Source organism: Pelodiscus sinensis, chromosome 1 (assembly GCF_049634645.1).
Source record: "Pelodiscus sinensis isolate JC-2024 chromosome 1, ASM4963464v1, whole genome shotgun sequence".
Lineage (NCBI taxonomy): Eukaryota > Metazoa > Chordata > Testudines > Trionychidae > Pelodiscus > Pelodiscus sinensis.
This window is the reverse complement of record NC_134711.1, coordinates 13472072-13487354: the sequence shown is the minus strand read 5'-3', so window position 1 is coordinate 13487354 and position 15283 is coordinate 13472072. Positions and strand designations below refer to the sequence as shown.

The 15283-nt window shown below is 43.7% G+C and overlaps 1 protein-coding gene across 3 annotated transcripts in view; it reads right to left on the bottom strand.

Moving 5' to 3' along the window:
• CAMK1D (calcium/calmodulin dependent protein kinase ID) overlaps nucleotides 1-15283 on the bottom strand; it is a 408029-nt gene that overhangs the window by 40357 nt on the left and 352389 nt on the right. For all 3 annotated transcript variants that reach the window (XM_006117098.4, XM_075926019.1, XM_025181664.2), the window contains exon 6: nucleotides 1577-1652. In XM_006117098.4, coding sequence (XP_006117160.1) covers nucleotides 1577-1652 — 76 coding nt within the window. The remainder of the gene's footprint in view (nucleotides 1-1576; nucleotides 1653-15283) is intronic.

Sequence of the window (15283 nt, the reverse complement as noted above, 5' to 3'; positions counted from 1 at the left end):
TCCATTGATCCCCAGCACTTTTATAGGCACATTTATCTAGACAGCAGGAATGTACAACTGCATTACCAAGTCCCTGTGCCCAGGGGTTTCCAGACACTTTCCATCTCTACTCCCATATCCTTTCGCTTTCTGATGAGGACAAAGAAGGGATGACCATAGAGCTGACATACTGCTCTCCATTTCTAATGCTGAGGGTGCCAACAGTACCATGCAACATTTCTGCTCCTCTTCATTGGAAATCTTTTTGTTATAGGCTTCACAATATAATCTGCATAAAATATTGCATCTAGTGGTAGTATCCTGCTTGGCCATATGAGATGTTGGGAGTCCATTTCCCAGGTCTTCTATCATAGTCCCTGATCAGGTGCAACACCACAGATGTGATGGAAATTATGGGCTAAATTCTCAGCAGCCTTACCTTCTATGCAAAACCATTATGGTTACTGGGGTTGCACAAGGTATAAGCAAGTGCAGGATTTGGTGCAATATGCTCAACTCCTGTGCACAATCGGAATGGTTTGTACTGTTCAACAACACTCTCTATGGCTCCACAAAGTAGCATCGTTTATGAGTTCCAAAGGGCAGCAAAAACTGTCCTCCATTTTACAAAACACAGAAAAGATCTGGTCCTACAATCCTCACTTGTACAATTAATCCTTACTCAAGTGAGTAGTGTCACTGAAGTCAACAAGAATCCTTATGAGAGCAAGGATTTAGGTCCAAATACAGTAAATGACATTGAATCAAACCAGATTATGCAAACTTTAGCTCACTTGCATCCAGGGGAGATGATCATGGGAGCGATTAGAACTGACTAGCAAATAATCTCCTAACTCCATGAAAAATTCTAATGAAAGATTTTAATTTTTCTTGAAATTATTCACTAAAGTTCCAAAAACTGAAATGTCCTTTGGGAGGATGTAGTTGATTTTCCACAAAATGGAATTTTCTGTCTAGTAAAAAGTCATTTTCCATTGGAAAAATAGCTTTGATAGAAAAATTTAAATGAGCTCTACAGCAGGGTTTCCCAACCTATGGGTCGCGACCCAATATGGGTCACCATTACATTTCAAAAGAGTCACCAAGTCTGCCTCCCCACCTCCCCTCATTTTTGAATTGCTTTGGGTCACCAAGTCTTCCCAAATTGTCAAAAGGAAAAGGTTGGGAACCGCTGCTCTAGAGGGAGATATGCTTCATCATGTGCTGGGAGCTATCAGAGCACTGACCTCTGTAGACCTCGCCTCTATGTCTCTCTTCACTTCCACACCTTTCCCTTCTCTGTCAGCAGAGATCAGTTCCTTTCCCACTCTGCTTCCAGAAAAGGATACATCACCTGACAGCGTGAACAGAGGTTGAAAGACTTCTTGAGAATCCCCTAACAGGGTACTGATGCAACCACCTGTCTGTTTTTGATGTGTAGGTAAACAGGTTTGGGTATGCATATGAGTGTGTTACACCTTTACACAGCACCAAAACCCACACACGTGAATGATGACAATCCCTTGATCAGAGGATGAATATACACAGGTGAGTATGTGTTACAGATCCTGCAGTTACAAAATGAATAGATACTTACAAAATATATGCGATTACCCCAATAGACCAACAATCCACCGCTTTGCTGTAAGGTTTCTGGGCCAGCACTTCAGGAGCTGGGGGAAAAAAGTCATACAGTTAAATGTACCAAGACCAAAAAATGAGCATGTTACCAAGCTGTGGGACTCCATGGTCATTCATGGTACCTAGATTTCCTTGACTAACATAAGATCTTAAGAATGGCAATTCTGGATCACACCAAAGTTCCATCTATCCCAATATCCTGTCTTCTAACAGTGGCCAATGTCAGATGCTTCAGAGAAAATTATCAAAATAGTAAATCCTCAAGTGATCCATCCCAGCATCCACTTCCTGCTTCTGGCAAACAGAGGCTAAGAACTCTCAGAGCATGGGCTTGCATCCCTGCCCATTCCAGCTAATACCATTGATGGACCTATCCTTCATGAACTTGTCTAGGTCTTTTTAATAGGTATAGTTTTGGTCTTCATAACACCCTTTGGCCCAATTCTACACAGTGCCAATTCTATATTTTGGGAGCTGAGACTACCTTGACTTGTTCCCTACCTCACAGACCCAGGTCTTATATCAACAGGCCAAACTAGAAAGTTTTAAAGAGTATTTATTGAAAGAAAACAGTGAATCTAAATGCTGAATTAGCTCGTCATCTTCTGACAGAGAATAGAGAACTGAAAACAAAAACAAGCACATAAAAAAATAAAAGACAGTCAGGCCACAGGACGTTCAGCTTCCTGTCAAAGGAACTTTTGGTAATGTGAAGAAAAACAAGACAGTGTTGAACAATTGCTCAAATGTACATTTACAAGTTGGCAGCTCAACGGCATTGTGCTATCAAATGGAAGATTTCAGGAAGCAACTCAAATGGAGTGCCATGTGTCACCGAGCTGATATGCTAAGTCTCCAGGAGAGGGATGAGAGCTAGACAGCTGTCACTGCACCTCCTACAACCTGACTAATGAAGCATTGTGATTGTCAGAGTCATAGGGAGCCACTTGCCCTTCTGTCTCACACAGCAGAGGCCACAATAGCAGAGAGAACTAAAAGAGCTAGGAATTAGAGCTAGATATACACACACAAAAGAACCGAGCCTCATTTGCATTTAAAACTGTTAACTACTGTATCTCGAGTTCCCGTGGAAGATGGGGGCTGAACATTTATTCCAATGCTTGTGGGGTTTTTTTAAATCAGAAATTTTAAAGGTCACATTTACTACATGAAAGTCTGGAGAATTATGTCTATATTGGTAGCTTTCATTTGCAAATGCTTAACACTGAATTTAAAACCCCATGACCTTAATCTTTTTCATGTAAAGAAGCTTTTGAATTGTCCAAGCAAAATGCCCATAGCAATGCAAAAATTGTTGCTCATGATATTTATAAAGATGACCTGCCGTATTGAACTAAAAAGCGCAGAGGTTTTCATGAGTACTTAGGAGTTTAAGGGCCAGGTTTTGCAATAACTATTCATGTTAAGTAGTACTTTACCCTACAGGTAATCCCACTGAAGACAATAGGGCTACTCCAAGAGAAAGAGGCCACTTAATGTGGGCAAGCATATCACAGTCTAGCCTTTGCAGTACACGATGCAGTACATTTACAAAGTGCCTAGATACAGATTTCCTGCTGCAGAGAGCTAACAATCTAAATAAGACAAGGCAAATGAACATAGGGCAAAATTTCTGGCGGAGGAGGGAATGGAAGTTATTAATAAGGAGGAGCTGCTTGGAGGAATGTGTACAAGGAGGAATTAAAAGGGACAAGGAACTGGCTTCAAGCCTTCTATCCAGGGGGCTTGCAGACTTGACAGACTATTAGGCAAAGTAGGTGGCCATCTCCAGGCTCCTGGAGCAAGCCATGCTGCACACCCCAGGCAGCTCTCATAGCCACTCAGAGCATACCACGTGGTGCTCCGGTAGTGATTTAAAGGGGCCAGGGCTCTGGATGGGAACTCCCAGGCCCTTTTGACTTCCCAGGCCCTGGAGCAGTTGCCACCTTTGCCTCCCCGTCAGCAGGCCTGCTGCTATCATATTGCACCCTATATAAGATACCATCTCCTTGCTCTCATCTCCAAAAGTAGGCATGGGAGATGTAAGGAGTGATGACTGGGAGGTGTCTAGGAGGAAATAAGAACAGAGAGATGGCTGGAAGTGAGATCATGAAGAGTCTTTTAGGTTAAGATGAATTAAGCTTCATACACACAGCCCTGGGATGTAGGCCACTTTAGAGATGGAGGAAAGCAGCCTGCTAGACTAAATATATTTTGACAGTTCGCACCCATGCTTTATGAAATTGGCTTATGAAGAGAAATATGCATAACTCAGAGATACTTTGGACAAAATACCTCATGTGACCTATCAATTTTAATTTTACAGTCCACTGGATCTGTATATACTACGTTGGTGCATGTATAATTCTTGTAAGTAAAGTTAGAAATATGAAGTATGAGACTGTTTATAATTTTAAATGTGCTCAAGAGAGCCATTACTGATGCCCCAGAAACCTTAACAACTGGGTGATCAGCTGTAAATAGCCTTGTGTATCCTGGAAGTTCAAAGGTGATTGGGCTAGTAAAACATGTGATCATACCACCTGGTACTGGGATTCCATTTTTAGCTGGATAGTTTTCCATGGAAGAGGGAAGAGAACAAAAAAATCATGCTCCAGTATAAAAGACTGTTTAAGCAAGGGAAAGTTATCAGGTCTTTGTCTTCGGCTGGCTTCAGCCTGCCACACTGTGACACAAAGAAACTGGAGACCCAAGTTAGAGTAAAAGATCATATTTGACTTGAAGACTTGTCTAAAATAAGAACAGCTCTTTAGGGTAAGAAACTGCTTGAAATAAATGTTTTAGTGAATTAGAACTAGCTATACATACAGTTCGAACTAGGGTGGCTAGTGTAGACATACCCTGAGTGATTAGTTCAAGTCACACAGGAAGGCCATGGTAGGCCAAGAAATAAAGCCAAGCTCTGACCAAAGTTAGTGTCTGAACCACTGGGCCAACTTTCCTCCCTACGCCAGACCAGACCAGACCTTGTCATGATCAATATTCTGGGGGAGAAACACATGGAGCAATGGAATTCTGAATTAAATCGATATGTTTAATGATCTGAAGAACCAAGTCAGAGAGAGCTCTGAGAACCAGGTTGCTCATGCTGCTCCCAGGGCAAAAGCCAGAACTGCCATTAAAAAAGAGGCGGTTTGTGGTAGGCAAAAAAACAAGATACTGAGGAGAAACTGAGGCAGAAGATGGAGGCAAGAAGTGTAAAATTAATTAGTGGGGAAGAATTCACTCCTTTCTTTCTGTAGGTCTAATTCATTAAAACATATGTGATAGGTTATACCCTGAAGCACCATGTCCTCCCTCCACTCCCCCCCCCCGCCATTTCTGCCAAGGACCATGGAGAGCAGCTAATTTTTAAAGGTTGATACAATGGTGGAAATTCCAGGTTTTCAACTTAAATATCTGTGATGCCAAGGGCTGTAGTCTGGCCCCCGGGAACAGCGGGTTGGAGTGCAGCTTTCATCATCATATCCCTTCCTGGATTCCCCAGGAGTCAGCACAGGCACTAGGCTACCCCAGCCACAGTGGGAAGAGCTTAGGCTCCAGCCCCCAAAGCATTCCTCACTCTTCCACAGCAGAACTGGGAGCAGGAGGCCATGTAATGTATATACTACATGCCAGACACAGAACCCCAAACATACTTTTAGGACTATTTTTATTTATACCTGCTGTTTGACTACCTAGCTGTTCTCCTCTCATCCCTCGACTCTCATTTTCAATTTGCTACCAGATCACACAGTCTCCTTCCCCTTTCCTTCCCTACTTTTTCTGTCATCTTCCTCCATTCTTTTCTCTAAAGCTCCTCCTCCACTACTCAAACTTTCCCCTTCTACACTTTCTTCCTCCATCAGGAAAAAAAAACCCAACAAGCAAAAAGTCAGTCTTAATCATAATTCTATTGCTACTTATATTTTATAAATATAAATCTACTTATATTTTATAAATGTGTATCTGTCTGTCTGTCCGTCCATCTGCGAGTCTGTTCAAGAACTCCTCCTAAGCGGTAAGAGCTAGAACCACCATATTTGTCAGGCAGCTTTTTCTTATCATAATTTAAAGCAAGGTTAGGGTTTGGTTGTGCCAGGACAATGGGATGTGCCTAGAATTTGATTGTTTCTCATCAAATGGAAAGCAATGGGTCTAGTAGGAGGAACAGTTACACTGCAGAATGACCAAAAGGGGGCAGCAAGGGGCCAGAGAGGGGAACAAGGACAGCTGCCCCCTGCTGGCCCAGTGGTGTTATAGAAGTGGAAAAAGCGACAGCTATCTATTATATATTTCAGAGAGTCTGTCTGTGTCTCTGTTTGTCCTGCAACCGGGGGACATGCACTTTTCCCCTGGCTGTGCCCACTGCAGCTGCAGTGGCCATGAACAGGCGCATCTCACCTGGACCCAAGCTTCTGTGGTGAAAGAGGGCTAGGGTTGTCCTCTCTCCCTAGGGCTATCTGCATACTGAACTCCTCATCCCCAGCCCCACCGCAGAACAATGTTTTAAATAAAAAAATCTAGTTAAACATATATTTAAAGAAAATACCACCAAGATACGGACCTAGCCATCAAAGCAAATTCATGGCCCTTGTACACCTCTTTCCCTATTTTCTTTCTTGGCGCAGGACTTCATTTCTCTTATTTCCAGTTCCATTTAAAGCTCTTTGGGTCAGAGATTTACTGTTATCTATATTCAACTCCTGAGGCCAGAAGTGGCCATCTAATTTGATCTCTTTATATAATGCAGGGCAAAGAATCTCACCTAATAATGTCTGCAGCACGTCCATAACTTCTGCTTTAGCTATAACATACCTTTTAGAAAGATATCCAGTCTTGATTTAAAGACTGCTAGTGACACTGAATTCACCACATCCCTAGGTATTTCAGTAGTACCCTAACAGCCCCAAAGACACTAAGTAACACTGTGGTAGGGACTGTACAAATACAGAACTAAGAGATGGTCCCTGTTCCAAAGAGCTAATCATTTAAATAGCTTTCCTTATATCCATGCGGAGTTCCTAATATACTTATAGGTGCTATATACTAATACTAATTATTTATGAGCCACTGTGTTTAGATTCAAATGCTATACAATGACCAATTCAAAAAAAGGCAAAGAAGAGGATCTTATATTACACAGAACTCTTCACTTCTGTGTCATCATGTTTCAAATCCAACCAATATCAGCAGTGACTGCATCACTGCCATCTCAAAGTGGTTTGGTGGACAATTGTGAAATGAGCTGGTGCTCCCATTTAATTTGTAAGCAGACAAACACACACAGCCCAAAAAGCACCACTAGAAATGATGCTCATTGCGACTTCAGTTGGCAGTCTCTGGAGAGACACTAACGGAATGAATATGCTAAGATAACAAAGATAGGATTAGTTGCCCCAGGGGCCCGGTGATACAAAAGGGCCTGTGGCTCTTGGCTGTTGCTACTGTGACAGCCAAGAGCCAGAGCCCCAGGCTCTTTAAATCACCAGTGGAGTGCCACATCACGTGCTCCAGACAGCACTAAGGGCTGGCTGGGGGAGGGGGTATACGTGCAGCAGGGAGTACTCCATGCAGCACTGAGGGCTGATTGCCCCAGCTCTGCCCCTTCCAGGAGCACAGAGCTGCTTCCTCCCCTTCTTCCCCCTCCCCTCCTGGACACATACCTTGTCCAGGAGCTCGGGAAGTCTGTCAGTTCTCCAATAAAAGATTAAGCCATTTTGGGAAGGTAGTGAGGGAAGCCACTACTAGCTGTCTGTTCTTCAGACAAACAGAACACTTGACTTCCCAGCCCTGGCTATCTGGTGTCTTTCACAATTTCATTAAAAAATAAAATAAATAAATAAATAAATAAATAAATAAATAAATAAATAAATGGAAGGCTTGTTCTGAAATGGTCTTTGTGGAAAAGAATCAGTAAAGTTGCTGGCTTCAGCCCTTCAAAGGGAGTGGCCATACTCTCCTCTCAACAGCGAAGCACATGCTAATAAGCTCCCAAAAATGCAATAACTAAAGGCTGAAGAATAGTAGCAGTTCATGTTCTTGCAAAGAGCTTAGCACATGAGATTTTAGGCTGGCTGAGCATGCTATACAAAGGTAAGTATTAGAGTGTGTTGACAGGACACTATCAGCTTTTCTTGTTACCCTGAGAGCTGAACATGACCCTCATTTGCTCCCATAAATGTATCTCTTGCTGATAGTTTTTACCATCCCACAAGAACAAATATAATGCTATTTTTCATGTTCCACATAATTTCAAGTAAACTGACAAGAAATTACACATTTGTACACGTGGGGCAGGTTGTGATTATGTCCAGAGAAGAGCAACAAATCGGGGGGGAAACTAAGATCTAAATACATATACGTGGGTTATGGATCCCAGATCACACAGGAACTCTGAGGCAGACCAAGAAACTGAATGCAGGACTTCTAAGTTCCCTATTTTAGAGTACACTGCACAATAAGTTGGACTAGCAAAAGCATAGTACATGCCAGGGTTAAGAGTTTAACTGCTAGCTACTAAACTATAGCTATACTAGCACCAATTTTCCTAAAGCAGGGGAATCAAAGGGAAGTTATGGGACATTTCTATACCCAGAAAGATAATGGATCAAATAATTAAGCAGTCAATTTGAAAACACTTAGAAGATAATAAAGTCATAAGTAATAGTCAGCGTGGAGTCCTACTTGAAAGTAGGAATAAGGGATCTTCCGGAAAAGGGTTTATTTTCCGCAAGATCCCGTCTAGACTGGCGCTTTTCTCCGGCAAAACCCCGAGCCGGAAAAAAGCGGCAGCCATGTTCATGCAAATGCCACGGGGGATATTTAAATCCCCCGCGGCATTTGCAATTCCGACTGGTCTCATTAGCATCCCTTTTCTGGAAAGGGGTGCCAGTGTAGACACAGCCAGGGAGTGGGAGAAGGCAGAGCACTGGTTGGCCAAGGAACAGTCAGGGCTGAAGAACATCTCACTTCATGAATCCTTCTTTATAGTAGGGAAAGACTGCTTCAGCCTTAGACCCAAGCACATTCCCACAGCAATTCTAAAGCAGCTCCAAAGGCTCATGAGGAGGATGCCTCCTTTTTCCACCTACCTATAGATTCCCCCAGCATTTAGGTCACCTGCTTGACCTGTGTGCTTGCTGCCCCTTAGACTGGCTTATTGAGCAGAACAGTAGTTGTAAAGAATGAAAGCAATCTGTAGAACAAGAAACTGAACTCCAAGCAGGGAGAGGAAAATTTTTACTGTGGTGAAAGAAGGAGAGGTAAAAAATTCCCTGAGTAATCCCTGACAAATGCAGAACACTCATGTTTTATTTTTTACTTTATTACTCATGTAACTGCTTAAACAACATCTTGTGTTGTTACTTGCTAAAAAGGAGATTCCAAAAGACTTTCTGGCTCAAAGTGATACCAAGTACTTCATTCAAAAGCAAAGATGGAAATCTATTATTGACTTTTGTGCCTTGGCCTGATGTCCTGTACAAGGCTAAAATAAAATTATAACTTCAGCATGAGCTGAGATCTCTTCTGGATTTCTGGAAAAGCAGATACATGGTGAAATGGCCTTTCAGGAATGCAGGACAAAGACCAAAATGAAGAAGAAAAAAACATATACCAACAGTCCGCTCCAACTCCTACTGAAGGAAATTTTCCATAGACTTTAGTAGGAGCTGGATCAGGCCCGAAAGTACTATGGTTACACTTAAGTGGGATTAATATATTAGAGAGTCATGTGGAATTTAAGGTCCATGATGCAGCATTCCTGATGTGTCTAATTTATCATTCTAGAAGGAGATAACACCAGAGCTCTGTGGACTGTGGCTCTATAATGAGGCATAATAGAAAAATATTGACTGGGATAGTCTTTAAGGACTTAAATAAAATGTTCAAAAGCATCTAAGTGTCTTGGGAAAAGCACTTTAAGTCCCATTTTCAAACGTGACTTAAGTATGTAGGCACTTAAATCTCATTGGAACTGGATTTGGGATTCTAGTTCCATGCTCCCCTCTGAGAGCCTGGATGTACCGAGGCTTCTGGATGGGAACTCAACTGCTCCCCTTGGCTCCTCTCTCCTTGCAGGGAACATGGCAGACTCTGGGTGTGGCTCTCCCTGCCAGAAATGAGAAGTATTGAGTTGCTGCCTCCCTATTTCCAGCTAGGCTCCTGCTGAGGAATTGTGTGGATAAAAGCCCTGCTGTTAACCCCTCACACTGCCCCTTTTCAGTCAGTAGGGGTATGTCTACACTACCCTCCTAGTTCGAACTAGGAGGGTAATGTAGGCATACCGCACTTGCAAATGAAGCCCGGGATTTGAATTTCCCGGGCTTCATTTGCATAAGCGGGGCGCCGCCATTTTTAAAACCCCGCTCGTTCGAACCCCGTGCAGCGCGGTTACACGGGGCACGAACTAGGTAGTTCGAACTAGGCTTCCTAGTTCGAACTACCGTTACTCCTCGTGGAATGAGGAGTAACGGTAGTTCGAACTAGGAAGCCTAGTTCGAACTACCTAGTTCGTGCCCCGTGTAGCCGTGCTGCACAGGGTTCGAACGAGCGGGGTTTTAAAAATGGCGGCGCCCGGCTTATGCAAATGAAGCCCGGGAAATTCAAATCCCGGGCTTCATTTGCAAGTGCGGTATGCCTACATTACCCCGCTAGTTCAAACTAGCGGGGTAGTGTAGACATACCCTAGAAGTGCTCCTGGTGAAGACAAGCACCACTTGCAGTAAGGAGAGTAATGTGGACATCTCACACTGTATAATTACTGCAGCAGCTGTACATCAACCTAACGGAGGTCGACTTAAGACTGTAGTGTAGACATGCCCTTAGTATTTCTGAAAATTTTAGTCCTTGTGTAGACTAGGAAAAAAAGGTGTTTTCTAAAATAATGTTAGCTAAGCTCATGTGAAATGCCACTTAACAACTGGCCTTTCATATCTGTATAAGTGAACTAGCCTGGTGGGAGGAATAACACGGGGGACTATTTACATGTTGAAAATTAAGCATTTGCTTGAGTCTTTTCTGGATTGAGAACAGACTGCTTAGCAGATTGCAGGACTGAGCTCTAAATTCACTCATGGAAGAAAAGGCAGTAGCTTGCTTGGGACAGAATAGTGTAATTGTCATATCCACAGACTGAAATGTGAGAATCTTCCTAAAAGAAGGAAAAATGTAAAATTATCTCTTGGGAAAACACCTTCCTTGAGTATAATTGGGTTAAATTATCCTAACAGTCACCTTTTTACTTCAGAAACGATATCTCTGAGAATCCTCCTGAAAGAATAAGACTTTCTCTGAACTGTTCATATTGATATAATCTGCAGGGCAGGGATTTAAAAGCCCAGTTAATGTGCTAATGTACTAATGGTTTCAGGCCCTAATATCTCACTTCAGATATAATCTAACTTGATAATAATTTACTTTTTAGAAAGAAAACAGTGATGTGTATTAAGAAGCTTAACTAAAATTGCACATTCTGTTTGCTTAGCAAGCAACTGAACCAGATAGATAGCAGTGCAGCGAATCACTAACCACCACTCTTTTGTAACAAAAAAGGGAGTTACTCACCTCATGCAGTAACGAGTGTTCTTCAAGATATGTCCCCATGGGTGCTCCACTTCAGGTGAAAGGTTGCCCTGAGCCGCAGATTCCCCTGTTGGGCCACGCATGCGCAGGGAGCATCTCGAGATGCTCCCACCTCTTGCTAGTGCGTGGCTCAACCTCTTCCCTTTCAGTTCCTCGTCTCCGCCCAAGTAACTATGACTCCGAGCAGAGGAGAGAAAGGAGGGTCATGGAGCACCCACGGGGACACATATCTTGAAGAACACTCATTACTGCATGAGGTGAGTAACCCCCTTTTCTTCTTCAAGAGGTGTCCCCGTGGGTACTCCACTCCAGGTGACTACAAAGCAGTATTCAATATGTTTGGCTGGAGGGAGCCGGAATCAGTGTTTAGCAGTGATGGACAGCACCACTGTAGCAACTGCTGAATCAGTACTGAGTTGTGGCAAGATGGCATAATGTTTGGCAAAGGTATAGTCTGGTGACCATGTTGCTGCCCAGTAAATGTCTCTTAAGGGAACATTGTTCAAAAAGGCTGTAGAAGCAGCCGTAGCTCGAGTGGAATGTGCTCGTGGTGGACATCATAGCGGTTTGTTGGCCAGGGTGTGAATCTGACTATGCATGTCGATATCCACTTCGAAATTCGTTGTGATGAGATGGTTGTGCCCTTGGATCATTCAGCGATGGAAATAAAGAGTCTTTGGGATTTATGGAATGGTTTTGTTCTTTCCAAGAAAAAGACCAAAGCCCAACGAATATCTAAAGTATGTAAGCTAGAGTCCTTTTGTGAGGCATGAGGTTTTTGGAAAAAAGTAGGTAGTACAATGGGTTCATTCACATGGAATACTTTACAGACCTTTGGTAGGAATGCTGGATGAGGCCTCAATGTGACCCTATCCTTTGTGAAAACTGTATATGGGGGTTCTGCCATTAATGCCCCAAGTTCACTTACTCTCCTAACCAAGGTGACAGCTAGCAGGAACCACACTTCATAAAAAGGAAAGGAAGTGGCACAGTAACCAGTGGTTCGAAGGGAGGCCTGGTGAGGTGATCCAGGACAAGATTTAGGTCCCATAAGGGGGGTGGGGCCCTATGGGGTGGGTGTACATTGTGAAGTCCCTTAAGGAATCTCTTTGTGATAGGATGGGCAAATATGGAGAAGCCATCCACCGAGGTGTGGAATGCTATTATTGCAGAGAGGTGGACTCTTAGAGAATAAATTGACAGTCCCGATGCTTTAAGGTCTAGAATGTAGTTGAGGATGGTATTTAATGGAGAGACATGGGGTTCTACTTTGGCTCGCTGACACCAGTGCAAGAATCATGTCCATTTTTGCAGGTAATTTTTGCATGTGGACTGTCTCCTACTATGGAGGAGGATCTCCTTCACTTGCTGAGAACACCAATCCTCTATCTCCGTGAATCAGAGAGAAGCCATGCCTGGATGTAGGGTATGGAGTTGTGGGTGCAGTATCCTCCCATTGTCCTGAGATAGAAGGTCTGCCCGGTGTGGTCTGCTCGGTGTGGTAATGGATAGGAAGGCTGAACCGCTAGCCTGTAGAGGTATGGATACCAAGTTTGACTGGACCATGATGGAGCTATCAGGATGACTAGGGCTTCATCTCTGCAGATTTTGCATAGGACTCTTGAGATGAGCAGCATGGGGTGGAAGGTGTAGTGTAGGGGGGCAGTCCATTTGATGAGAAAGGCATCCCCCAGAGAATGCATGCCAAGTCCCACCCATGAACAGAATTGGGAACAGTTGGTATTCTGGGTAGAAGCAAAAAGGTCTATAGATAGCCATCCCCATTGGTGGAATATTGAATTGGTGACCTCCGTGTGTAACTCCCACTCATGATCTAAGGTAAAGTTGCAGCTGAGAGAATCCACCTTGGTGTTGTTCACTCTAGGTAGGTAGGATGCTATGAGAATGACTTGGTTGCGGATGCACCAGTTCCACAGGTGGGTAGCTTCCATGCAGAGGGAGTGGGAGCGGACTCTGCCTTGCCTGTTTATGTAGAACATTGTGCAGATGTTGTCCGTTAGGATGCGGACTGTGCGACTGGCAATTTCGGGAGCAAAATGTGCACAGGCATTTCTTACTGCCCTCAATTTGAGGAGGTTGATGTGTAGTGATCTCTCGTTTGGAGACCACCTGCCCTGAACCCCTCGGTTGTCCATATGTGCTCCCCAGCCGAGGAGGGATGCATTCGTGGTAATTTGGATAGCGGGTTTGGTTTGTTGGAATGGAACCCCCGCTAGAAGATTGTCTGGTACTGTCCATCATTGTAGGGTTGCAAGGACGTTTTGTGGAATGATAACCCTCTTGTTCCGAGGGTGTCGAGATAGGACGTAAATGGTTGCTACCCAAAGTTGAAAGCATCGAAAATGTAGGCGAGCATGGTGAACTACGTAAGTCGTGGAAGCCATGTGCCCCATTAGTCGGAGGCAGGTAAGTATTGTGGTGGTGGGGGTTGTAAATATCACGTTTATAATTTCTTGTATAGTTGTAAAACGTTGTCAAGGTAGGCATGCTTGAGCTGTGATTGAGTTCAGGCTTACACCAATAAACTCTATGTCTTGGACTGCGTGCAACGTTGATTTGTGTTCATTGACTAGAAGGCCTAGACGACTGAGAAGGGCTATGGTTGTGCTTATCATGGAGGTGGTTTCGTCCCATGATGATCTCTTTATAAGGCAGTTGTCTAGGTAGGAAAATATGATGACGTCCTGTTGTCTGAGGTATGCAGCCACAACTGCTAGTACCTTCGAAAATACTCTCAGAGCTGATGAAAGACCGAAAGGGAGAACTTTGTATTGGAAGTGTTCTGGTCCAAGGGTAAAGCATAGGTAGCGTCTGTGAGCTGGATGGATGGCTACGTGAAAGTACGCGTCTTGCAGGTCGAGGGCTGAGAACCAGTCCCTTTGATCTAGCGCAGAAATGATCGTTGTGAGTGTGACCATCTTGAAATGTTGTTTCTTGAGAAACTTGTTCAATTTGCGGAGGTCTAATATAGGTCTCCAACCCCCTGTTTTCTTCTCTGCCAAGAAATAGTTCAAGTAGAACCCCTTTCCATGGAATTCCTCAGATACCCTTTCTATGGCTCCGATTGTAAGAAGTCCATTGATCTCTTGTTTTAGTAGGGTCTCATGAAAGTGGTCCCTGAAGAGGGACAGGATAGGGGGGAGGGTTGGTGGGATAGTAGTAAATGGGATGGAATAGCCTACTTGGATTATCTCTAGAACCCAGCGGTCTGATGTTATAGATTCCCATTGCGGAAGGAACAGACGTAACCGGTGGGTAAAAAGATGGCCATGTTATCCTGGTGTCAGATCGTGAGGGAGGTCTTGTAGACCCTCGACCACATCTTCAAATTTGCTGCTTTGGGGATTGAGTACTTGGAGAGTGGCCTTGATTGGAGCAGCTTCTTTGAGCCCGTTGCCTTGGTCTGGTATCTTTGTAGGGCCTCTGTGGTCGATTGTATTGCCCATATCTGTTTCAGTTGTATGGGTTATATGGGTTGTAACGTCTCCATTTATAAGGTGGTGTGTACATGCCCAAAGTGCAAAGTGTGGTTTTTTAATTTTTGCTGTTGTGGAGGATTTCGTCTGTCGTAGCTGCGAATAACTTGTGCTTGTCGAATGGCAAGTCTTCTACTTTGGGTTGGAGTTTCCGGGGAACCCCGGAGGACTGTAGCCAGGAAGCCCTGCACATTACTATAGCTGTGACTCTGGCTGTGGTGTCAGCGAAATCCATTGCAGTTTGAAGAGTGGTGCGAGCAACTGTATGCCCTTCATGGACTATTGCTTTCAGAATCGATCTTTTGGACTCAGAAAGATGTGGCATCAGTTCTCCTAATTTAGAATAATTGTCGAAATCATGATTTGCTGTCAGAGCCTAATAATTTGAGATTCTTAGTTGTAAGGTGGAAGAGGCGTATATTTTCTTGTCAAATAAATCTAGCTTCTTGTGATCCTTGTCCACGTTGCCGGTTCTGTACTGCGGTAATTTATCTCTTTGTTGTGCTGATTCCACAACTAACGAGTTTGGTTGTGGATGTGCAAACCGAAATTCGTTGTCTTTTGGTGGAACAAAGTACTTT